This window comes from Planococcus citri, chromosome 3 (assembly GCF_950023065.1).
Source record: "Planococcus citri chromosome 3, ihPlaCitr1.1, whole genome shotgun sequence".
Classification (NCBI taxonomy): Eukaryota; Metazoa; Arthropoda; class Insecta; order Hemiptera; family Pseudococcidae; genus Planococcus; species Planococcus citri.
The window spans coordinates 65,484,835-65,510,581 of record NC_088679.1 but is presented as its reverse complement, the minus strand read 5'-3'; the positions used below and the strand labels follow the sequence as shown (position 1 = coordinate 65,510,581).

The 25,747-nt window shown below is 33.7% G+C and overlaps 2 protein-coding genes across 2 annotated transcripts; both read right to left on the bottom strand.

The window, feature by feature from the left end:
• Window positions 1–84: 84 nt before the first annotated feature.
• Window positions 85–6,064, bottom strand: LOC135842116 (uncharacterized MFS-type transporter C09D4.1-like). Its single transcript, XM_065359483.1, has 7 exons — window positions 5,575–6,064; window positions 5,257–5,481; window positions 5,023–5,161; window positions 4,724–4,926; window positions 1,017–1,120; window positions 762–872; window positions 85–685 (listed from the first exon to the last, which is right to left on the bottom strand). The coding sequence occupies exons 1-7, from the start codon at window positions 5,842–5,844 to the stop codon at window positions 385–387; spliced, it is 1,353 nt and encodes a 450-aa protein (XP_065215555.1). The 5' UTR covers window positions 5,845–6,064; the 3' UTR covers window positions 85–384.
• Window positions 6,065–8,575: 2,511 nt separating this feature from the next.
• On the bottom strand, window positions 8,576–18,945 carry LOC135842117 (uncharacterized MFS-type transporter C09D4.1-like). Its single transcript, XM_065359484.1, has 7 exons — window positions 18,130–18,945; window positions 17,768–17,992; window positions 17,544–17,682; window positions 17,241–17,443; window positions 13,067–13,170; window positions 12,761–12,871; window positions 8,576–12,652 (listed from the first exon to the last, which is right to left on the bottom strand). Exons 1-7 carry the CDS (start codon window positions 18,385–18,387, stop codon window positions 12,352–12,354), a joined length of 1,341 nt encoding a protein of 446 aa, XP_065215556.1. The 5' UTR covers window positions 18,388–18,945; the 3' UTR covers window positions 8,576–12,351.
• Window positions 18,946–25,747: the final 6,802 nt, after the last annotated feature.

Here is a 25,747-nt window from a genome sequence, read left to right as displayed (position 1 = left end):
AAACTCTACTAACTCACTATTCGTGAAATTCAACTTGATGAAGAGGTACGCAAATATGTAGACTAAGTGCTTACAAAACACAAATTTATTTTACCGTTTATTCGACCAAAATTTTACAACTCATTCTGGTATCTTTAATAAACAATTCAAGTCGAGAACTTGGAATTACTTTATGTCTCGTGTAGGTATTGTAAAAATTAAACATCTTAAGTATATGTACACTAAGTATTTACGTTGTTGAATAATTACAAAATATTGCACAATTGAATTTAACCTGATTGAATTTTCACAACCTGGTTTAATTCTGGTAAGCGTTATACAATAGGTATAGGTAACTTTTGCGCCTGAGATTACTAAAAGAAAATAAAAATCGAAACCTATAAATTATATAAATTCATCCAATTCGCTAGGCTTCTCTTTGGGCTCATTTTCAGCTCGTTGTCGTTTCAAATCAACTGGTAAGCAGAATGTGATAATGCAAGAGATAACGACCAACACAGATATTCCAATATTTGATGCTAAATCGCCGTAAGATTTGATCGTGTAACCATAAACGATGGTGAATACGAAGGCAAATACTCCAGTTGAAAGGAAACTTATGGCTGTTGATATTTCTTCGTGTATAGGATACGTGAGCTCTATTCCTATTTGCATTCCAACCGAGTAATATCCCATCACGAAAAATCTGCAAAAATAGGTAAATAAGGCTTAATCATATTGCATACTCGTATTATGCTAGATTAGCTAGGCAAATAGCTTACCCAAGAAGACCTGCGGCCAAGTAAACGTAGAAAATATTTCCAGATTTTAAAGACCACGTAAAAAACATCATCGACAAGGCTGTACCAGTTGTCAAAACATTAGCACATTCCCTGTAAATCAAAATGTCGCATTTTTCGTTAGGTACATACCTACTTATTTTTGTATAGACAATACAAGAATACCAAAATGGTATTGAAAAAAAGTAATTTTAATTAAGTATATTATTTTGTTCTTATTACATATTTTAAACTCACTTGAATAATCGAGTTTTATCTAAGATTTTTCCAATTAGTAATGAACTTACAATTCCACTCAGCATAATAGTGGAGCCGATATTTCCAGCATCACTTACACCACCCTGTAAGTATGAATAGTAAGTGGATACATATTGTATAAGATTTCATAAAGCTATGGAGAAAAAAAATCAGAAAAGAAATTTTTCGAGAACAGAACGAATTACTCACTGAAATAAAGAAGTATCTACTCACAAGAGAAGGGAGGTAGGTATCTCAACTGGTAGAACATTTTTTGGACTAGGTGAACAAATTAAAAGTGCATCCAAAAATACATCTCCAGACCGAATTTCAGGAGTTAAATTCCATTTAAGTATCGATTTTTGACAAATTTTTGGATAATATTGAGTACATACTATTAGGTACAGGTATTCTTTAGTTCATTTAGCTAAAGAAATCAAATTTTGATGAAATTGAAATAGAAAGCTGAAATTGACTTTATGGTCAGTTTCCTTCTCTTAAATCAATTGGGAGAAGGGGAGGGGGTAATTGAAAAGTTCAGGCGCCTTCAGTGGAATTTCGGGTTCTACTTGGAGAAATTACCTATCATAAGAATGGCTAAAATAAAATGGAATTTCAGCGCCTGTGAATTCAAAAATAGGTAAGTACGTATAGATATCTTTTTTGTAAATCTTTCGATAAATTTAGGCACTTTTTGAAAACTTTACGTAGGTAGGTATCTGTCGGAATATTACATTGGTTCAAATCTCTCTCATTTTTTTTTTTTAGGGAGATGATATATCCACATATGTAAGATTTGCTGAATACTTCAGAATAGTTCAAAAGGACCTTCATCCAAGCAATTTTGAGAATCAAAAAAACTTGAAGTAAATAGTAAATCCAATTTTAGCTTTTTACATTGACACGTTTGTAGGTTTGTAAATGAGAATTTCTTTTTTTCAAAAATAACCACACTTGAGAATTTTTTGAATTCGAATAATCGACAGAATTGGTTTTTGAAAACTTGTACCTACTTAAATTAATCAAAAATGCCACAAACACGATGTATCCGAGTTTACAGATTTGAATTTCACTTTGACTCTTTTTACGAATATTTTTCTCATATTATTGGAGAATCCAATAATACGTTGGTAGCTTCAGAGCAGCTCAAAACAACCTCTAAGTACCTATCACATTGAACCGTGGGTTCCAATATTACCTACACCATTCGGGACACTTTTGAGCTATTTTGGCGCATTCAGCAATTCTAGGAATTTTTTCTCGCCTACTTTATCCACTATCTACTAGAAAATAAGCCCTCAGAAGGGGAGGTAATTCAATTTCGAAAATTAAAAAAATTAAGGCATAGGTTATCCTAATAGAAAAAATACTAGTAGTTCGATGAAAAAAAAAGTACTAGTTTTAACTAGTAATATTTTGGCACTCTGATTAGTAGTTGGAACTGGTTAACTAGTACTTGAACTGCCCTCATTGAAAAATGCGCGAAAATATATTAATTAAATTAATTAATGACTAAATCTACGTTTCTTCATTGAAACAAGCACAGTACAGCACAGTGCTAGGAAACCTCATCCTAAAAATCAATTTGGAGAGGAAAAATTTTTTTGCCCTAGGCAGGGCTCGAACCTACGACCCTTCAGTCACTCACTACTAGTAACTTACCCACTTAGACCACTCGGCTATCCCCATTGTTGGAATTGTTGGTACTAAAAGGCCAATATAATTGCTTCAACTCTGGACTTAGTAAATTTTTTGAATAGTAAAAGTATTTCATGAAGTATATTCCTCCTGTTATTCATACACTATCTGGGCTTGTATGATGACAACAACATTTTATCATGCTTCAGTAGCTGCACCCATCACAAATGTAGTTTTTTTAATTTAATTGGTATTTTTTTAAAAAGTGATTGCATTTTTTTTTCTTCAATTTCATGATTTTTTTATGGCTTACTTCCGCAAATTTATGAAAATGTTCATACCTATCAGTAGGGATAGGATTTTCTTTGCAATTCATAATGAAGACTTAAAGACCCCAATTTTGATTAGTTCGCTTGATTTTAACCGTAAGCCTAAATTCAACCTCTAGAAATAGACCATTTTTAAACACCTCAAGATGGAAATAAAAACATACATTTTTGCGGCGTTATTACGTATTTCTATGTTTTCACTCAATTTTATTCCTGTCTCTAAACAAAAATCTCCGAGGGTAATTCCCAAAAATTTCAAAAATGTTTATGTGGTTAGAAGTGATTTTGAAACATGCTGAGCCAATTGGAGGAAGTTTTAAGCTGATCTGGAGCCTCTAGCCATGTTTTAGAAATACCAGAATTTTTAAAAAGTATTATTGAAAACCTTCTATTACCTTAGAAAGTTAACTTTACTACGGATAAACGCGATTGGTTCTTGATAGTGAATCGCTTGGTTGATAGCGCACCATTTTTCCAAAATCGACTTCTGTTAGGTAGTTTAGAAAGATGTATTTTTTCAGCAATTTCATTGAGAATTTGAAAAATTTGAAAATTTCAACTTTTAAAAATCTGCTAGAGCTGCTTCAGAAATGCTCAAAACTGTTCGAAACCGGTTGTAATCAATTTAGGAAAACAAAAATAGAGTGCAGATCAAATTTCTGAGTTCTGGCTCAACTTGATAAGATTTTGATTACTTATTTCCATTTTTAGCCCTTCGATTTTTAACCTTCCTTGTGCATGAAGTTGTGACTGAGATAAATTATGAAAAAATGTTTACTTTTCACTCCTGAAACGGAAGGGGAATGGGGTGGAGGAGCAACAGCATAATCTATAGCAGTCGAAAAAAAAATCATTCAAAATCTCTTTCTAAAAATATTCGATTTCAAGTTTTTTAAAAAATGAGATATGAGCCTTTGAATTTTTCAATAATAGGTACCCAAAAATTATTCATGCACTGAAATTGCACCTGGTAATGTACCTACTTATTTCTAGGTGATTTTTTTTGTTTTACTATTCCAAAGCAAAATTAATTTGCCAATTGACAACATAGACCGACCCTGGGCGGATGGATCGCCTTCAAAAAAAGTGACCAGATTTCCAAGCAGAGAGCTTCATTTTGAGTTTAAAATTACTCAGAAAATTTTTTATTTTTGGAGGTGCCCCTAAAGAAGAAAAATAGTCCCTCAAAGAGAGGGAATTTTCGAAAAAAATCGTGGTTTTTTCGCTCCTGTCGCTACGCAGCCTGTTTTGGGAAAAATAGCCCAGTCCCATGTGAAAGTATTATTGAGATTCTACGTCGATACTGAGGCGTTGAAAATTTACAAATCGCTTATTTTTGGATGAATTCGTGTTTTGAAAATTCTTTCTTCGCAAATATAATTCTCATCAATTGTGCCAAAATATTAAAAGATATAATTTCAGAAACTGAAGAAATATTTTGAAACGCAGTGATGCCAATTTTTTGGTCATTATTGCCCGTTTCAAAAAATTCAGAAAAATAGCCAATAACTCACAAAATTTTTTCGATTTTTTTAAATTGGCAGAAATGACAAAAAAATTGGCAACACATTGCGTTCCAAAATATTTCCCTATTATTCAATATTGTCGCAAATTTTATGCGAAATATTTGCGAAGAAATTATACTTAGACACAGGATGATTTACAACTCTTAATATATCGATAAATGGAAATGTTACTAAAATGTACATACAAAGTCACTATGTTTGAAATATAACTTACTGGAAAATTCACTACGATTAATTCATTCAAACAGGTAGCCAATCCCACGCAGGAAGATCCATTCAATCCATACGAAACCAGAAACAGTAGAAAAGGTGGTTTCTTCATCAGTTTACCCAAAGTTGGCAATAATTTCTCTTCTTTCACCTGTTTTTGTTTTATTTGCGCTACACTCGGAGGCATTTTCGGTTTCTCCTGGAAAACTTTCAAAAAAAAAAAAAAAAATGTTCACACACGAAATCTTAAAAATTTATCCTCTAGCTGCTTTATCAATATTTACGAAATTTTTTGAAACTTACAGACTAGGATTAGGAAAAATATAACCGTTGAAAGAATAGATACACAGAGATGCATATTCCATAATCCGTTACCAATTACTTCCAAGGGACCATCTTTGACCAGAACAGTGGGAAAGAAGTAAGCAAAGGCTGCACCAAGCTGTATAAACATACGAGTAGATTTATTAAATAGGTACCTAATATAAAAAAATAAAATTTTTATTGATCTGAAAAAATAATAATTTAGATATCTACTTGATCTCCTAATATCGCCAACACTCCAGCTGTGGAAATCTCATCAGCCCCAAACCACGTAGCAGTGAAACGCCCCAGTAATCCAAAAGTCAGCATTAGAAAAGATACAGAAACACATTGTCCTATGAAAGCCACTTGAAAACGATCTGGTGCCACCGAAAGGACTTTGATCCAATTGCCAACAGTTATGCCCAATGCTCCCACGATCATCGTGTTTCTTACACCCTGTTAAAAATCATCATTTTATAGGCACCTAGTTAAATTTGCTCACTTTTACATTTCTAAATAGGTACCTTTCAAAAATTAAATTGTACGTACCATTAATTTGATCAAATACAACGCTGGAATAACCAATATGATATACGATAATGTGAATACATTCGCCGTCCACTCCACCTGAGTTGTCGTAACATTGTAGTATTTTGTGACTAGATTATTAATTATAGTGAACTGAGCCCATTGCTGAGATCCATTAAATGCGTAAATTATAAACAAAATCAACATGAACCATCTTCGTTTATATAATTTATGACCTGATGCCATTTCAGCAGCACTCGTGGTTTTTGAAGTCTTCATCGTCGTGGACATTTTTTTTTCCAGTTTTATAAACCGATCACCAACAGCGCAAAAAATGTACTAGGTACTTTAGAGTACACAATGAATAGTTTTCCCGAACAGAATAAAGTTTCAAATTATTACGACGACAAAATTTTACTACATCTTCCCACACGAGTTACACTTCCACTTGAAATTCTATTCGCTCAACTGGTCGCTTTATAGGTACCTACTCGTAATCTTACGCTTATTTTATCATTTTTAATTCTTCTATTCGGAGACTTGAAATAAAATCGGCTAAGTATACATAACAATAAAATTGCAAAATATTGTTCAACTAAGCGTAATTGTGTCGATATGATTTTCTTTATTAAAATTTTTCACTTGATAATAAATTGGTAAGAGAGTAATATTTCATTGAACCTACATATAATAAATCAGAGATCATCAATTGCATAATTTTTGTAATTTTTTTTTTTTAGCTAAAATAGCAATAACATTTTAATTTTTAAATATTGTCTGTCTGCGTCATGGTATTTCATTCAGTGTGAAAATAGATTAGATAAACTTACCTAGGTACACTTCTTCCAAGAAAATGATATCTATGTGCGTTGCTAGTAAGTAAGTAATTTTAATTTCATTTTGGTGTCTGGCGTGAATTAAATATTTTCGTATTATTTGCAGATAGGTAAGCCAACTTACTTGATTATTAATAATCAAAATTTGCTGCAAAAATGAAGTATTGAATTGATTTTTAAAAAAGTTAAAATAAGCATAGTGGCAAACGAGAGAAATGCATCGGGCAAGCACAAAATTTTACAAAATAGAGGAGCAGTTCATTTTACAAGAAAAGTAATATTAAGTATCCCCCAAAGGCCAAAACTCTTAAAATCAGCTATTCAGTAATTTCAGAAAAATTGCCTGGAATAGAATGAGAAAAAAGCTTAAAGGCTTCAAAAATTTTGAAAATCTGCCATTTCTTTAATTTTGAACATGGATGGTGATTTTAACTCCAGCAAAGGCTAGTAGAAGACGAAGGGATTACTCTTTATGATATACCTACCTACCAAATGTGACTTTTAAAAACTTGAAACAAAATTATCAAGTTTCTAAGAAGACCGATAAGAGACCAGGCAGACGGGTCAATGACCTCAAGAGGTCAACGGTCAGACAGACGATCTTGAGAGGTCAGACAGATAGTTCAATGACCTTAAGAGGCCAGACAGGAGACAGGTAAATAAACAACTATGAGAGGATAAACAGGTAGGTCAGTAAGCTTAAGAGACAAGACCGATGAGTTAACGACCTCGAGGGATCAGTGGTCAGACAGACGGGTCAATGACCTTAAGAGGCCAACGGTCAGACAGACAACCTTAGGAAGCCATATCAACAAGTCATTGACTTAAAAGACCAGACAGGCTGACTCGACCTTGGATAGCTAGGCAGATAGGTCAGTGATCTTGAGAGTCCAGACACACAGGTCAATGGCCTCACGAGACCAGACAGACAGACAAACGAACAAACGGACGACTTTGGGAAGACATAATCAGGGATTAATGACCTCAACAGACCAGGCCGGACCAGTCAGGCTAACGAACGACCTTGAGAGGGTAGAAAGACAGTTCAATCAAAATATTTAAAGGGCGAATATTTCTGGTACCTATTCTTGTTACTTCCCCTCTTCCCCACTCCTATTCCATTACAGTCGATAAAAATCATTGCGTTGCTTCCTTACCCATATCACTTAAATAGGTAGGTAAGTACCTATTTTTGTAAAATATTGAAAACTGGAAAATAAAAAAAACTGCACTGTTGTTCACTATTAAGTAGGGGCATATGTCAAACAACTCTCAATATGAGGATTTCCTCCTAGGGTTGGCAACACTGTATCCAGAAACCAGGGAAGAAAGATAAATGAGACTGCTCTCGGAGGCTGATGATCAATTTTTAATTTGGAGTGGGGAGGAGGGGATTTAATCTCATATGAATAACCACTTTTCAGATTTTTGTTTCAGAATTATCTACCTACCTCTCTTGTAAAAAAAAAAAATGAAACAACCAAGGAATATTTCCGTCACTTTGATAAAAAATTGATTAATAGTCATTGAAGCTCAAATTTTGATTATGAGGCGTGAATGATATATTCTTTCAAAACGAGCTAAATTTCAATTCTCGATCGAAGTTTGATGGATTGCAAAAGGATCATTTTTTGTAACTTATCAAGGGTTGAGGGGCTCCACAGTTTAAGATGAAAAAAATTACCAATTTCATTTTTAAAAAATCTAATTGGGTATTTTTACTATAGGTACTTACAGAAAAATATGGGAGTTGATGACTTCAAAAAAATAAAATCGGTCTTTTATCATTATCACTTTTCCCTGTTTTATTAATTGATAATTAATTACCAACGGATTTCGAGTCATAGTACACTTCTAAATGCAACATTTTGATCGTTTTTTTTTTTTTTTTTTTTTTTTAATCTGAAGAAAAATATACCTACTACACTTAATTATTTTTTCAATGATTTTGATGAAAAACTGACATTTCTGAATAGAATTTTTACTCCTCTAAAATACAAATTTCAGGCCCTCGTACATAAAATTTAAATTCTGGACAGATGGTCATTTTTAAAAATAAATTGTTCAGTTTGAATAATTACGAATGTATTTGTACCTACAAAAAATCAACTACCCAGACTCCAGAGTATTTTAATTACAAAATTACTTACTAATTGTGAGATTTAACGAAGAAATAAGTACACATGTTCTTATGAAAAATCGAATGTATTCGTTCAACGATTTATTATTCATTTCATTTGAAAGTTTACAATTTCATTGGAGTATCTTCTACAAACAATTCAAGTTGAGAACTTTACCGCAGGTAGTAAGTACCTATAGTATTCAAAGAATTGAAAATCTCGAGCACTTACGTTACCGAAGTTACGAAACATTGCACAATTGAATTCAACTTGACTGTATTCTCATAACACTAGATATTATAATCAAAACAATTGGGGGTGGGGGGGGGGGATTTAAAAAAACAAAAAAAGAAAAAAATAATGGAAAGCTAGAGCATCCAAAAACACATCACTAGGCCAAATTTCACGATGGAGTTGGGCATAAATTTTCAAAATCTATTAATGTTTCTGTTGGTTCAAATCCAAAACAGGTATTTCTTTCATTAGTAGGTACCTATCTAGTGCAGGAGATTTAAGCCAAAAATTAGCCAAACCGGGAAAAAATTGTTACAAAAGGTTTTTTTGGCTCAATGTATTATATAAGGTGTCCTAAAAAACATATCCAAAATCCGCTAAAATCCGAGCAGGTTTTCACCCCTTTTTTGAAGCTTTTGGGGACGCCCCACCCCCCTAAAATGAGTTGTGGTAAAAATTGCAAACGAGGTGTCAAAAAGCATTAGAATTTCACGCTGAACACGAATATCACATTTATTTTTCCATATTTTGACTTTTAGTTCGAGTTTAGAGGCTCAAAAGTTATAAAAGTGTCATTTTTTGAAATTTTGCCCAAAATTTACCGATTTTAACGGAATTTTAGGAACAAAACGGCTTTAAATGGTCAATTTGAACGAGAAAATGTTTTATAGAAGGTGGTGGAAGAAGATAAAAGGATACATGTGTCATATTCAAGGTCAATTGATTATCCAGAGCCATAAATCAAGTGTCAGAAATCGGATAAAATGCGACATTTACTCTCGTTTTTTCTGCTCTAGCCAATTATAGCATCACAACCCGTTCTAATTGTCAAAAAATTCCAATTTAGATTTATTGCAAAATTGACCACACCATCCCCACCTCTGTATATGCTCCGAACACCATAAACCTTGAGCAAATACTCAAAGTGGTCAAAACCTGCTCTTATAGTCCTGTTGGGCAATACTATGGAAATAGCGATACTTACACAAAAAATAGTCTGGGCAGAAATTATTTACAGTCAAGACGTTCAGTAAAATCGCAACAAACGTGATATATATTTCGCAAATTTGAATCCAGTCTCACCCTTACGAATAATACACTAGTAGGTTTTTAGGTGGCTAGGTACTTATTTAAAAATGCAAATTATGTAAAAAAAAAAAAAAAAAAGAATGCATAAATAAAAATTTAACCTAAAAATCATGAAATTTTCCACATTTCTGCAATGAAAGACATTGGATTATTATGTATCACTGTAAGTATTGATGGTAAAATCACACAAAATGAAGTGCCTTACTTTTAAATAATATGAAAATATACAGTAATGAAATTATGAGTCGCCATTACCACTCCTTCCGTTTAAATCAAACTTATCCATACTTCATGTGATAGAAAGTGAATTGCAGCATCCATCAATTTGACCATGCGCCTAACTATAATAGGATTTTAAAATCTAATTATGTAGTTATGAATCATCTCTTCACTTCCTTTTACCACCTTTTCCACAAAATTGTTTACCTATGCACATTTAATTGCTTTGTAATAATTACCCAAACCGGAGTTTAGTGATGTTGTCAGAAAATTGATGAGCCTATTATTATTGGGAGTGTTGTTGGCGAAAAGTGAATCCCAATTTTTGAAGTAGGTAATCTTATTATGATCGTCTGTGTAAAAAAAAGGAAACAAAATTTTTTTTGAAGATTCTCAATTGATAGCCTGTATAACGATTCCCTGTTCAATAATTTTAATGTAGGCCTATTTCGAATTTGGTTTCCATTTCTTATCATTCGTAGGTTTAAACAAACGGAAACCGGGAAATTTAAATAAATATTTTTATCTCATTTTCAAAAAAATTCCCGATTTTCTCGTTATAAAATTTCATTGAAAAATATACTAAGCCATCCTTTTTACAATTCAAAGTCATCAAAAATTGTTCCATCAAGGCTAGGTTGGAAAATTTCTAGTTCCACAAAAATAAACAAATTTGTCCAATATTTTCCCAGTCACAACAGCAGTACCTTTGAATCCTTTTCTTCTTCAATTTTTCAGCGATTAACACAGACTACAACATATGAACATACCTACGTTGCACAATACGTAAGTTGAGACCGTAAGTGCAGGTTTTGACCACTTTGAGTATTTGCTCAAGGTTTATGGTGTTCGGAGCATACACAGAGGTGGGGATGGTGTGGTCAATTTTGCAATAAATCTAAATTGGAATTTTTTGACAATTAGAACGGGTTGTGATGCTATAATTGGCTAGAGCAGAAAAAACGAGAGTAAATGTCGCATTTTATCCGATTTCTGACACTTGATTTATGGCTCTGGATAATCAATTGACCTTGAATATGACACATGTATCCTTTTATCTTCTTCCACCACCTTCTATAAAACATTTTCTCGTTCAAATTGACCATTTAAAGCCGTTTTGTTCCTAAAATTCCGTTAAAATCGGTAAATTTTGGGCAAAATTTCAAAAAATGACACTTTTATAACTTTTGAGCCTCTAAACTCGAACTAAAAGTCAAAATATGGAAAAATAAATGTGATATTCGTGTTCAGCGTGAAATTCTAATGCTTTTTGACACCTCGTTTGCAATTTTTACCACAACTCATTTTAGGGGGGTGGGGCGTCCCCAAAAGCTTCAAAAAAGGGGTGAACGCCTGCTCGGATTTTAGCGGATTTTGGATATGTTTTTTAGGACACCTTATATAATACATTGAGCCAAAAAAACCTTTTGTAACAATTTTTTCCCGGTAACATGCCGAATCTCCTGCACTAATCATCATTTACGAACGCGCCTATTTATAAAAAAGGCTGAAATTTGGTTGATATTTTATTTTTGGATCGTTTTGCAGTCTCCAGCAAATGGAATTTTCCAGTTTTGAAAAAAAGTCATCATGAAAGAACGAAAGAACACAAAATGAAATTTCTCTTTTTAAAAATTCGGATTGGCTGTGTTTGTGACATGCAAATTTTCAGATTATTTTGGCCACAAATTTTCAAATTTCGTTTTTGTCCGCTGAAATACATATTTTTATTATTATTATTTTTTTTGAAAACTAAAAAATTCAAAAAATATCAGGAGACTTTAGATGGTTTGAAGAGATTACTTATCAGTTTTAGATGCTGAAACTACCAATCCAAGCGTGTACGTAAAATGTTGAATTTCATTTTTTCCCCAAGACAAGAGAAAAATCTACTGAAGGCTGCAAAACGACTTGAAACCACAACTAATCGATTAGAGACGTTGAAAATGGGGTAGGTATAAATCGAATTTCAGCTTTCTAACTCAATTTCATCTTATTTTATTTGTTTAAAAAAAAAAAACAAAATTGAATTTTTAAAAATTCATGAAAAATTAAAAAAAGAAATTTAGCCTTAAGGTGAATGGTATTCTAAGATTTTCTTTCGATTTTTCATTGCTGGTTTGAAAATCCCCAATAAATATGGTACCTATCTTTTCTGCAGAAATGGAAAAGTGATTCTAGGTATAAAAATAACTTTCGTTTTTTGATCCAAATTCGTTGAACTTCACTACAATTCAATCGATTCTCCAATTCATGTACATACAGCTTTCATTTTGCTCGAGATTAAACGAGGTGGCAAGTTATGAAAATTCTTTCAATTCCTTGGGCTTTTCTTTAGCTTCGTTTTCGGCTCGTTGTCGCTTCAAATCAATCGGCGTTAAAAATGTGATCACCGATGCAATAACATTTAGCACTGCCATCAATATATTGGCAGCTACATCGCCGTAAGTTTTGATGGTGAAGCTATAAACGACATTCACCAAGAGACCCAGTATCGTAACGAAAAAGAAAATTATAGATGTTGATATTCCTTCGTGTATAGGATACGTAAGCTCTAATCCCAGTTGCACTCCAACCGAATAATACCCGAATACGAAAAATCTGCAAAAACATTTAATACCTATTATAGGATTGCTCAAACGGTTGCCAGTGGTCATATGTAGAAAATATAAAATGTACCGTATTGAAATCTGTGTAAAATATACTCACCCAATAAAAAATACGGCCAAGTACACGTAGAAAATATGTCCAGATTTTAAAGACCAAGTGAAAAAAATCAACGAGAATGACGTACAAGATGTTAGAATATTGGCAGATTCCCTGTAAATTGAAATTTTACAATTATTTTGGTTTCATTTCTTACAAATGAGCCAATCAATTCAATTCCCCTTACATTTCGAGACTCGACAATCCTTCATACATTGATTCACTTCGAACTGCCTAATTTTCTTATAGTAAAATTCATCATAAAATAGGTAATGCAACTCAACGAAATAAATGTAGGTAGGTACTCACTGAAATAATCCAGTTTTATCCAGAAACGCTCCTGCTAGCAATGAACTTATAACTCCACTAAGTATCGCTACAGAGCCAATAGTTCCAGCATGACTTTCAAGTCCCTGTAAATACAAAGTAAACGTGAGATATTTTTAATCATCAGCAACGTAGAAAATTTTTATCATACTACTTTTCTCTATAGATAAACTTTTAGAAAAGGTGAACATTTATTTTATATTTCAATTTTTTAAATTAATTTTTAAATTAGATGAATAGGTATGACTTTGAAAATTGAACTTTGAGACAAGCTTTCATCCAAATTAATAGAACTTGCAATTTACATCACTATCAAAAGTACGAAATCTTTGAAATTTCATCTAACTATCAAAATAGTCTTGGGACTTTATATGTAGAATGAAATTAATTTCCTTAGGAAATTTAATTCAAGTGCTCGCAGCAACGAACAAAAGAATAAAACATGCAAAATGATCATGTATATGTTGAGGCAATTACTCATTTCAATTCAGGGATGAGGCCCCGACCTGAACCAGGACCCGAAACCCGAAAACGCCCCGATCATTTCCTTAGAGCCCGAATGTTCAAGCCCTAAAACCTTAAAAACTGTAACCTACAAAGCCATATGACATGGCCCCAAAACCCAGAATCTTTTCCCCTGAAAATCAAGCTCCAAACGTGAGACCCTAAACCCGAACTATGATCAGGGCTTTTTTGGGCTTTTCAGGGCTTGTGTAAATTTAATGTTGTAATTACTGCATCTACGACATCTACGTGTTATCAGTCCATCTCAAAAGTCAATCTTGTGCAAACTAGCGTTTTTTTGGTACCTACATATTCAGTAGGTAGGTAGTTCATTGTTCATTAAAAAACGATACTTCAAAAATTTGGACAATTATTAAAAATTCCAAACATTTTTAAAAAGAACTGTTGGATTATTTCAGTCTGTAGATTCTGAGAATTAGAACTATATAGAGCCTAGAGGATTAAGCACGACCTCAATAAAATCCCCATAAGACCAATTTAATTTCTAGTTCTCTGCCAGTCTGTTTACAAATTAGGCAAAAAAATATCTAAAAATTTGGAATCTGCCCTTAAAATGTTTTTTTTTCCCAACAGAAAATCAAATATAATATTTTACTTTATTCTTCTCTAAAATTGCAATTTCAAACCCTGAAAAGTGAAAAGTCCCTGAAAGCTCTGAACACTTCATTCAAGCCCTGGACCCTGAGCCTAGAGCGGTGGGTCCGAAACGATCCCAAAACTGGAACCGATTAAATCCTAATTCAAATCAAATCCCAAAACCTATCCTGAAACTGAAATCGTTATTTTTCTTGATCTAAAAACCGATATAATTTTAAACCCAAAACTACCCCCGAAATGAAACAATTTTATTTTGATAAATTGTCATCTTACATCATTCATCATCATTCATTCAGGTTATAATAAAAATTACTCAACAAATTTAATCAAAACATGGATTTAAAACGTTAAACAAAATACACCATCGGATTCCCCATATCAAAACGTTCCATTTTTTAGAACCCCTGCAGGGTCTATTAGTCAATTTGGGCTAAAAATCGGTTGAAATGAAAATCCTGAAACCGATTCATCTCGGAACTGAAACAATTTTTTCAATCCTGAAACAAATCCCCAAACTGAAATGAAAATTTAGAAGAACGAATCCCAAAACAAATCCAATCTTGAAATGAATAAATTTCAATGTAGAGGGTAGATGAGGACCCAAAGTACTCGTTATAGCAGGGAATATATGCCCTCGGTCATCGGTAACACTGCCAGTGCAGTGCTATCTAAAGCTCTTTAATACAAGTATGGAAATAGATTATGCTCTCAAGAAAGGCATAGCATTTTATGTAAGGTGCACCGGGGGAAGTTGGAATTCGGGGTAAGTTAGAAAACTTGCTCTAGCGCCTAGAGGTTTATATCTGGCGAAGTGCCACTAAAGGTGACTTGAGGGTACTACCCCTACTTCATCACGGCATAAAAATTTTCGCGATTCAGTTTCATTTTAGATGTCTTTGGTTCAATTGTATTTTGTTGTTGTTTTGAACTTATTTTGAATTTGGTCTAAAATACAGACTTTCTATTTCTTAGTTTTTCGCATATAGCGGACGAACCGTGCGTCCTAGTGAAAATCTGATGAGAGTGATCTCAAAGAGAATTAAATTCTCTACAATTTTGTTTTTATGCAATTTTTCTAGGACGCTCGGTTTGTGATCTACGCCTCTGCAAAGTTTAGCCTGTTCTGACTTCCCCCAATTGGGGTAAGTCAGGACAGTTTATATTTTATTCCACTGAGCGAAAGCTACTGCGTCAATCGCGCTCAAATTTTTACCATAGGTTAAGAACCCTTATGGGAACCTACATAATAAATTTGATCCATATTTGTTCATTAGAAGGGGAGTAACAGCTGGTCAAAGTTGAAATTGCGAAAATTCATTCTGACTTGCCCCGGTGCACCTTATGTGTTACATACTGCGCATGGCAGGTTGGTGTCATCAGGCGGTGGAGCAACCAATGGGGTGCAACGTTGTACGTGAACAGCTGATTTGATGTGTGCGCAGTATGTAAAACTTACGTAAAATGCTACGACTTTCTTAAGAGCATAATCTATTTCCATACTTGTATTAAAGAGCTTTATGCTATCTAGCGGATTAGTTCCGTGAGATGCGGACGACCGAAACAGCCTGCAGTGTCCACTTCACAGTTGTCTCAGGTCGCTTAGAGTAATCGCTCCTCTGGATGGATGTTAGGACAACAAGCCCTTTGAGCAGAACTGCATGAACGTGTGTGTATTTATAGCTCTAGGTACCTATTACCTATTAGTAGTGTGTAAATGTATGTTCATTAAGAGAAGCTCAATAAAGTGTTAAAAGTGATTCATCATCTTTTATCTTATTGGTCGGACGAATAGTGACATACACACAATCTGTATGAGGGATGATGAAGGGTATTAATTAGCCGAGCATACCCAGGACAGGTAGGTACTTAGGGAACTGAATCCTCTCAGGAGGACTAAGTTCCCACCTATCTTCTCTCTACATCAATCCCGAAACCAAAATCCAATTTCAATCCCAAAATTGTTTTGGTCTCACAGCTCTGCTTGAGCCCTAAAACCCAAACCCAAAATTTCCCAGCCACAATCCAAGCCTGAGACCAAATAAATTTTTGATTAAAAGCCCAAGCCCTAGAACCCAGAACCTGAAAAAATTGTTCGGCAGTTTGGGGCCTCATCCCTGCATTTCATTTCAAATTTATTCGTTAATTCTGAAGTATAAAAAAATTAGTAGGTATGTATTAGGAATTGCAAGGAATTGAGAACCGCAAAAGAATCAGATTCAGAACTATGATTCACTTTGCGAAAGAATTGAGAATGGAGAATAGCGATTACCATCCAAAGTATTTGTACCTATAAGAACTACGTATAATTCATGAGTCTGATTCTGAAGAGCTGAGGAATTGTGCCAAAAATATCTAATCTAAAGTTTTTCTGTTCTGTACCTTAATTTGTTACTTGGTAATAAAAAATGAAAACTTCTGGAATTTGATTTGATTTTATAGAGAATGGAGAAGGCAGAGAGAAGGTAGGTACATACTATAATACTCAAATTAATCAAAACATATGCCCACTTTTTTCACTTTTTGGCTGGAACTAAACGAAACAAAGCGGAAAGAAACCACTTTTATGGATACCTACATAATGAAACAGGAGAATGAAATGGCTCAGCTCAGAGAACAAAACGAAATTGAATGAAACGTTTTTGTTTTGTGGCTAACAGCTCTGACCTGCATTTATTTTCTTTCTGTATTTCAGTCCTGCTCTGTTTATATTCAATCCAGCATTTTTTGCATCTGGGCTTCTGTCTCATCAATTAATACTTTGATGTCTGCATGTAACGTGTGGAAGTTAATTGAAAGAATTCATTCACATTGGCTTGTTTGAAAATTGCAAGTTCACCAATTTTTTTTTCAATCAGTGGGTGCCAGATTGAAAAGTTTCCTTGAGGGAATATTTTGAAATAAAATAATGGTAGGTATAAATTTTTTTATCTTTAAGATACAAGAGTCAAGAAAAACTGTGAACTTGGATTCAAATTTTTTGAGTAGGTAGGTACCTACCTACCTTATAAAGTACATATAAGAAAATAAAACTTACCGGAAAATTGATTTCAAGTAATTCATTCATGCAAGTGAACAGTCCTCCATTAGTAGAGCAGTTCAATCCAAAAGAAACCATGTACAGTAGAAATTCTGGGTTTCTCATCAGTTTAACTAAAGTAGGCAATAGTTTTTCTTCTTTTTCTTCCGCTAGTTTGATTTGCGCTACACTCGGGGGCAGTTTCGGTTTCTCCTCAAAAACTTTGAAAACAAAAGTTTTTTTTCATTAAATTTCAAAATATGTAGGCTCGTAACATATTACCTATTTATCTAATTATAAACGTACTCGATACCTACTTACATAACAAAACCAAAACAAGTATAACCGTTGAAACGATAGACACAAAAAGGTGCATATTCCATAATCCATTACCAATATGTTCCAAAGATCCATCTGTGACCAGAACAGTGGGGAAGATGTAAGCAAAGGCTCCACCAAGCTGTACAATTATACGATCAGAAGGTAGGTACACAACGAAACAATATATTTTTATCAACGTAAAAGAAGTAGGTATCATTATTTACTAGATCTCCTAGGATGGATAACGATCCAGCTGTAGAGATTTCCTTCGCTCCAAACCATATGGAAATTAAACGCCCCAGTACTCCATAAGCCAGCATTAGAAAAGATACAGCGAAAGTTTGTCCTATGAAAGCTATATAAAAACGATCTGGTGCCACTGAAAGTACCTTGATCCAATTACCAATTGTGATTCCAGAAGCTCCCAAGATCATCGTTTTTCTGATACCCTGTCAACAATTTCTTCGTCTGAAATTGCTTATTTTAAGTAGCTGAGCCTACAGCTAGCTAGGTCAATAGCTTATATGAGTACTTAACTAGACTAGTATACCTATCTATGTGATTTTTATTTTTTTAAATTACATACCAAATATTTGATCAACGGTAACGTAGGAAAGACCAGTATGATGTACGATACCGAGTACACATTTGATGTCCATTCCACTTGGGTTGTTGTAACGTCGTAATATTTTTTGACCAGATTATTAATTATGGTGAATTGTGCCCATTGTTGAGATCCATTAAATGAGTAAATTATGAACAAAATCAACATAAACCATCTTCTTTTGTATAATTTAAGCTCCGGTGCATCGACTTCCGTAATATTATCTTTTGAAGAATCCATATTAGGTACTTTATTCAAATTATACTAAGTAAAACGATCACCAAAAAACAAAAAAAAATACTGGTTTTCCCAAGCAGCATTAATTAAAATTACACAAGCCGAAAATTTTAAGCATTATCTATAACACAAGTTCCACCTACTAAACTTGAAATTTTATTCTTTGTAGGTAGGTATTTCTAATCTTGAACATACTTTATCATTTTTGATTGCACTATTCGGAAACTTTACTACATGAAAAACGGTAAATACCTATTACGTTGTTGATCGTTAATTTAGCATAACGATTTGTTGTATTTTACGTAAAACAATTGCAAAATATTATCAATACTATTTTTAACATTATTGATATTTAAACAAAATTCCCGTATCTTTTTTGTCACAAAAAAATAAAACTTGGAAAGTTTTTTTATTTTAATCAATGAACTTTTGATATTACTACATTTTTTAATTTTTTACTTTAGTCGATTCACGATTCACAAAACAAATTCACGTACTCGACACGTTTTCGGCAGTTAACCTTCTTCTGTGCGAATTACGATCGAATGAAAACAAGTTTGCGTAGAGATAGGTTTGATATGGTTCGCGATCTGCATGTGCGCATCTAATTATATTTATGGATGAGGTGGGAGTACAACTACAAACCATTAGAATTTTTTGACCTCAGTTTCAAAATTCACAATCAGTAGGTACATATAGATCTAGTTTATTGCTTGTATGAATGGAGAGTACCTACTTGTAAAATTGACCGTTTTTTGCAACCTGTTTTCTTTTCGATCTCATACACGAGAATCTATAAGCACGTTTTAGAAATCATCTGGATGATTTATGTTGTAGCGTTTGCTGGATTATGAAACAGTGGTGAAATTAGTATAACTGATCAATGTAAAATTGTTGTGAAAACTTGAATTGTTGTTTGTCAAGTATTTCGTATGTTTATGGTAAAAGAAGTGTCCTGCATATTCTTTTATTTCTAGTTTTATTTTACCAATGTTTTCAAAAAAGTTTTCAAACAGGTGGTCTGTGATATCTTTTTTAGCTTTGTAAGTCAAGACTGGAGTCTGGAGGTGTTGGGTTTCCCATAAAGGTCTTGAAAGACACTGAAACAAGTCATCAGGCCAAATTCATTCGACAAAGGTCAATGAACCGATGAATTCAGAACTCAACCTAATACTTGGTGATTTTTCAGAAAATGTGAATTTGAAAAAGGTAAGCGAGCAACTAAAAATTTTGGCAATTTTTAAGTTCTCCTATGCTTTGCTACTTACAAGAGGATCAGGTATCCCAAATGGTAGAAATTTTTTTGAAGCTGACAAAAATAGTCATCAATTCTCCAAAATCGGTTTCTGCCTGGTCAGAGTCGATTATTTTTCATTTTTTTCAGTGATGAAATCGCTAGAGAAACGCTTCCCAAACTAGCAGAAATTGATATCTATTGGATAAATTGTGCGCAATCAATCAATTGGGTCATCAACAAACCCTAATTATGTTTATACGTGCTCAATTTAATTTAAATGGCGTTTATGGCAATTTTTGAAAATCTGAAATTTCCAAAGTACCTATAGCTGGATGCTTCAAAACTGCTCAAAACGGTTTGAAACCGTTTCCAATCGATTTTAGGGGCTAAAAATAGAGTATATTCAAAATTGCAGTATTTTAAGTCAATTTGGCAAAATTTTGATTTTTTCCTGTGTTTTTGTCCAAGAATTTTTAAAAATTCATCAAAAAATATAGGTAGGTACTTTAGGATCTGACATTTTGGGCATACCTACTCATTCCTTATGACTATTAAATTGATCTATAGAGAGCCACTAACATGTTCTGAACTCGTTTACCTCTAAGGGGATTTAAATCTCGCATTTCGACCGATGGTAAGACATTTTTTAGGAGAACTTAGAACTGCGTGGAGGCTCCAAAATGTCCTGAAACCATCTCCAGTCGTCTCGCCATGTCAAAAATAGAGCACGAATTGAATTGCAGATTTTTTCGTCAAACAACATGGTTGGAACGAATTTGTCAAATTAATTGCCAAAAACGAGTTTACAAAAAACTGCAAAAATTGGCCACGTGATCCACTATAAAGTACCAATCGTGCTCATACAAACTGGAGTTGAATTTTGACGGATTTTAAGGTGTTTTTTCGAAAGCTGGAATTTCCAAAAACGTTGCTGGATACTCCAAAACGTTTCCAGATGCTCCAGAACAGTTTGAAGTCAAATTATTCAGTCGATTTAGAACAGCTTGAAAATACGAGTACTTCCTATCGACTCAGCATGTTGAAATAAGGGTATATATGTAGATGAGTAAATTTTAGCTTTCCAACATCATTGAGTAAAATTTTGTGGAAATTTCAATTTTCAAAAATCTTCCGGAGGACCCCAAAACTGCTCAAGACAATTCGAAACCGTTTCCAATCGATTTGGTGGCTCAAAAATATAAAAAAGAACAGATCAGTCACCTATACTTCGGTTTCTGAGTTAGTTCGGTGAAATTTTGATTTTTTCATGTTTTTGGTAAGTACAAAGTTTATTACTTAGGTAAGTAGTTAAGTACCTACTCATATTTCAAAAATTCACCAAAAATCGAAAAATGCTGTAAAGCCCCTGAAATTTTGGTTGGGGGTGTGTTTTTCCACGCTCTCTTAATTTATTCTTTATTTCGATTCAAAAACTTTTTTGTCATTTGGAATTTCTCTCTGATCAGAACATCATAAGGTTCCTTAGACCATAGATTTTTAAAAATTTTCCAAAGAGGTTATGTGGTTAATTGTCCTCTGCAGGTCCATGGATAGTAGAATAAAATGAAAAATTGTGATGAGCAGGATTGCCCTGACCGCCTGTAGGTGTTCATAACGTAATTTCTCCTCAACGTAGATGATCTTGCCGACCTTAGGCAAGATTATGCGAATTCTACTGTAGGGGCGCGCTCAAGGCTATCACGCGATAATTCTGTCGAAGGTGGGGTCCAGCTCCAGCTTCGTACTCGCTAAAAAATCAGTCTTCTGACGGAACAGTTCGCAATAGTTTCCTCTTAAGCTCGACCAGGGAGCCCTACCTCAGCTCTCTGGAAACCACACATTTGATGTACCCATCCGTACATGGTGATTCTGAACTTATAACATATCGCCTCATTAATCCCTCATACGGACATGGTACTATTTTATATAACGCGATACTTTGTTAATTTCCTCATAAGATCGTGGTAATTTTTTGGCTCATCCCTTGATTTATCTGGAAATCAGGGATGATAACCCTACAAAAATGGAGCTACTAAATTACTAATCATACCTACTGAAGCAACTAATATTTGGGGTCAGCACAGGAGAGGCAGGCAACATGAACAGTTAATTTAGAAATGTACTTCATCTCCTCAGGTAGTGTTGGCCTGAGAATATTCTCAATGCGCATAATCTGAGAATATTTGCGAATATTCGCGAATATTCTCAAATGCTTGGAGAATATTCTCTCAAAAAAATAAAAATCATGACTTTTTTCAAAAAATTTAAAGATTTTTCTACAATTTTCCACAATTTACAAGTTTTACCACTACTTTTCTTTATAAATTTCCAATTTTCCTTAATAATTTGAAACCTTTTCATGGAAAGTTTCCTATTATCTCTAAAGTAAGCTATTATGTTTTAATTTTTTAAAAAGAATCTGCGGAATATGCGCAAGAATATACGCATATTCTTGCGCATGCGCAAGCAAAAAAAGAATATTTGCCAATTTGCCCAACACTATCCTCAGGTAATCGTCAAACCTTTTATTCAGGGTTGCGTGCACCCGCAATTTACCTAATTAGGTACGTAAATTAAAAGACGCTGTTGTAATTTATCTCTCATTGTGTCACACTGCTTTATAACTATCTTCTGAGCTATACTCATGAGCGTTTTAAGACACCTGCATAATCTTGGCCGAATATGCTGCCGCCATCGAATCTCATGGCAATACAGAATAGGTAGTTGAAGAGTGATATTCCAAAACTCGCTTTGTCCATTTTTATCAAAGTTGAGTTTTCAGTGGTACCTGGTAGATGAAGTATTAACTCACATTCCTACATCATCAACCTACCAAAATGAGGTGTTAAACTCACCTAAATAGCCAATTCACTAAAAATTAAAAAAAAAACAATGTTCCAAAACGCGCTTTGTCCATTTTTATTGAAATTTTTTTCAGCAGTACAGTGGAGTCTTGATAACTCGAAGCTGAAGGGAGAAGGAGTTGACTTCGAGTTATCGGAGTTTTTGAGTTATCGGAGTTCGAGTTATACTTAGAGGTTAATTTTTGGTATATTTCGAGTTAGCAAAGTTTTGAATTAGATGAGTGTTTTTTTTACCAGAATGAAATGGAAAGACGTATTATACCCATGTACGAGTAAAGTATGGAATGAGATTGTACAATAAGTTAGGTACCATTGAAAATAACCAATATGTGAATGTGAAAGAGTTTTGTATCAATGAAATTCGAATTTACAAGAATTTTCAACTAGAAATTCGAGTAATAGAGGCAAAACATCGGCAACGTTCGACTTATACAGAGGTTTTTTCTTGTCTTTTTCAAAAATTTTACTTCGAGTTATCGGAGTTTTTGGACTTTTTACTTCGAGGTAAAGAAGTTGATTTTACATTGAGTCTTATGGAGAGTTGAAGGGAAACAGACTTTGCTTCGAGTTATCGGAGTTTTCGAGTTAACGGAGTTTGAGTTATCGAGACTCCACTGTATTTAGTGGATGAAATGTATACCTACACTCCTACATCATAAATCCACCCAAATAAAGTGCTAAACTCGCCTAAAAAGCCAATTTACCCGTTTAAAGGAAAACTGTTTTTCTTCTCTCCTGAAAAGTTGTGAAAATGGACAAAGCGAGTTTTGGAATATCACTCTTCATAGGTATGTTAAATATAATTATTTGGTACACACATCTCAATTTATGTAACTATTTCTGATTAAAATTAATGTAGCCTACATAATCGCTCCTTGAGTTATCATTTCATTTTGATTAAAAAAGGTAACTGAGGATATTTGTTGATGAATAGTGTAGTAGATCGACTAAGTCTCTCCAATTTGAGCTATGCAGGCACCTGAGAAATATTTCCTCTCTAACGAATATTTCTCAGAATTTGCCTATGTCAAAATTATAAGAATATCTCCTTTATCTTGGAATTATCCATATCTTTCCTATACGCAGTCTTTCTCACTCTCACTATTACAAAATGAAAAAAAGTTGAATGGCTACAGTAAGTAATTATTAGAACTGCACAATTACCTGCACCTGAGATTTTTAAACGACTCCATTTTAAAAAAAATTCAAATTCTCATCTTCAGTTCGTGTCATCTACCCATCATCCAATTATTTTCTGAAGTGATATAAAATTTGCCCAGCCCTAAATTCGAAAATTTGAAATGAAACATCTGAAATTTGAAGGCACTTCGGAGACTGAACAAAAAATTGAACGACAAGAATGATGCGAACAAAAGTTTAAAAAAATATAATTTCCAATTTTGTAGGTAGGCTGTATGACTTTTTTTCTGGAAGAATTTAGTCAAGAGTGTTATTTCCAATAAACTGTAAATTTCAAAATTTGAAATTAAATTCTTGGAACTTCAAGACTCTCCGGTGGCCGAAATAAGGGTTCACCAAAAAAAAAAAGATGAAAACTAAGCTGAATGAAAATTATTAATTTTTTTCTATGACGTTTCAGTTTGGATTTAGGCGAATAAATGCAAAAAACTGCTAATTTAAAATCCTGAAATGACAGGCCCGAATCTTTGAGACGAGACGTTTTAAAAAAGTAACACATTCAATAATTTACGTTTCTAGGGACAGGGCCGTATTTACGTATAGGCAGTATAGGCAGCTGCCTAGGGCGGCAAATTTTAGGGGGCGGCAGATTTTTGCTTTTGAAAAAAAATAAATCATGGATTTGGCAAAAAGTACCTACGGAAATGTACAGATATCTCGATTTTTATCCAATAAAACATGCAAAAATGGGCGTTTTTTCGTTTCTTGAACCCATTTTTTCAAAAATATTTTCGCTCTCGCTTCGCTCGAGCAGTAATTTTACTTTCCTTCCTTTAGAATTATCCCACGCCTCAAAAAGTTCCATTTGGGTCATTCCACGTCAATTGAACCAAGAAGTGGTAGGGGGGTTCGGCGATTTTTTTGAAATTTTTCCTGTGGAAAGACCGTCTGAAGGGATGACCAATGGCGCGAATCGCAGCCCTCTAGCCCATTTTTAAAGGCAGCCAGGGGGTGTCAAAATTTTCAGTGAACCTAAAACATCATCCCCATTTCAGCAGTGGATTACTCGATAACCGCGATACCTACCAAACTGGGATGTTTTCCCATAGTTAGGGGTTTTGAAAGGCTTTTTGGTGATATCATAAAAATCAGTGTTGCCATATTTTTTCGTAAGAAAAATTAGCTCAAAAAGTTTTGAAACGTAGTTTTCACATCGTTCCGACTCTCAAAAATTCTGAAAAAAATATATTATGGACATCTTTTCATGCTGAACAACATATTAAAAAATTGGGATGGTAACATGTTGCAAAGTTGATTTAAAAAAATTCAAAGTTTGCGAAAAAATGCGATTTTTGAATTTAAAACATGAAAAAAAGTTTTGATAGGTGAAGTTGACCCATTTGACCCCTATTTTTACGTATCTGTTGAAAAAGTTGAAAAAACCCTTTTACTCGATGAAATACTCAAACTCCTCACGAAAAAATTAAAATTCGAAAAAATTTAATTTTCAATTTGAAACAACAAAAAAAGTTTAAATTTATTCAGTTGTCTTATTTTGACCTCTTTCTGACGTATTTCATGAAAAAGTTGTTGAAAATTACTCTCACAACAAAAAAATAAAAATTCGTTCACTTCTTGATCTTTTCGAATTTTGATTTTTTTGTGAGGAGTTCATAAAAATCGCATTTTTTCGCAAACTTTGAAAGTTTGAATTTTTTAAAATCATATTTGCAACATGTTACCATCCCAATTTTTTAATATGTTGTTCAGCATGAAAAGTTGTCCGTAATATATTTTTTTCAGAATTTTTGAGAGTCGGAACGATATGAAAACTACGTTTCGGAACTTTTTGAGCTAATTTTTCTTACGAAAAAATCTGGCAACACTGATTTTTATGATATCACCAAAAAGCCTTTCAAAACCCCTAACTATGGGAAAATATCCCATTTTGGTAGGTATCGCAGTTATCGAGTAATCCACTGCTGAAATGAATGATATTTTAGGTTCATTGAAAACTTTGACACCCCCTGGCTGCCTTTAAAAATGGGCTAGAGGGCTGCGATTCGCGCCATTGGTCATCCTTTCGGAAGGTCTTTCCACAGGAAAAATTTCAAAAAAATCG

Bases quoted from the DNA above. Each gene is read 5' to 3' on its own strand.
- LOC135842117 (XM_065359484.1), bottom strand. From the start codon at position 18,387: ATGGATTCTTCAAAAGATAATATTACGGAAGTCGATGCACCGGAGCTT. The intron at 17,683-17,767 runs GTAAATAATGAT...ATAATTGTACAG, and splicing joins TATCCATCCTAGGAGATCTA to CTTGGTGGAGCCTTTGCTTA. The intron at 13,171-17,240 runs GTAAGTTTTATT...TTGTATTTACAG, and splicing joins TACTTGAAATCAATTTTCCG to GGACTTGAAAGTCATGCTGG.
- LOC135842116 (XM_065359483.1), bottom strand. From the start codon at position 5,844: ATGTCCACGACGATGAAGACTTCAAAAACCACGAGTGCTGCTGAAATG. The intron at 4,927-5,022 runs GTAAGTTTCAAA...TTTTTTTGAAAG, and splicing joins ATTTTTCCTAATCCTAGTCT to TTTTCCAGGAGAAACCGAAA. The intron at 1,121-4,723 runs GTAAGTTATATT...TCATACTTACAG, and splicing joins TAATCGTAGTGAATTTTCCA to GGTGGTGTAAGTGATGCTGG.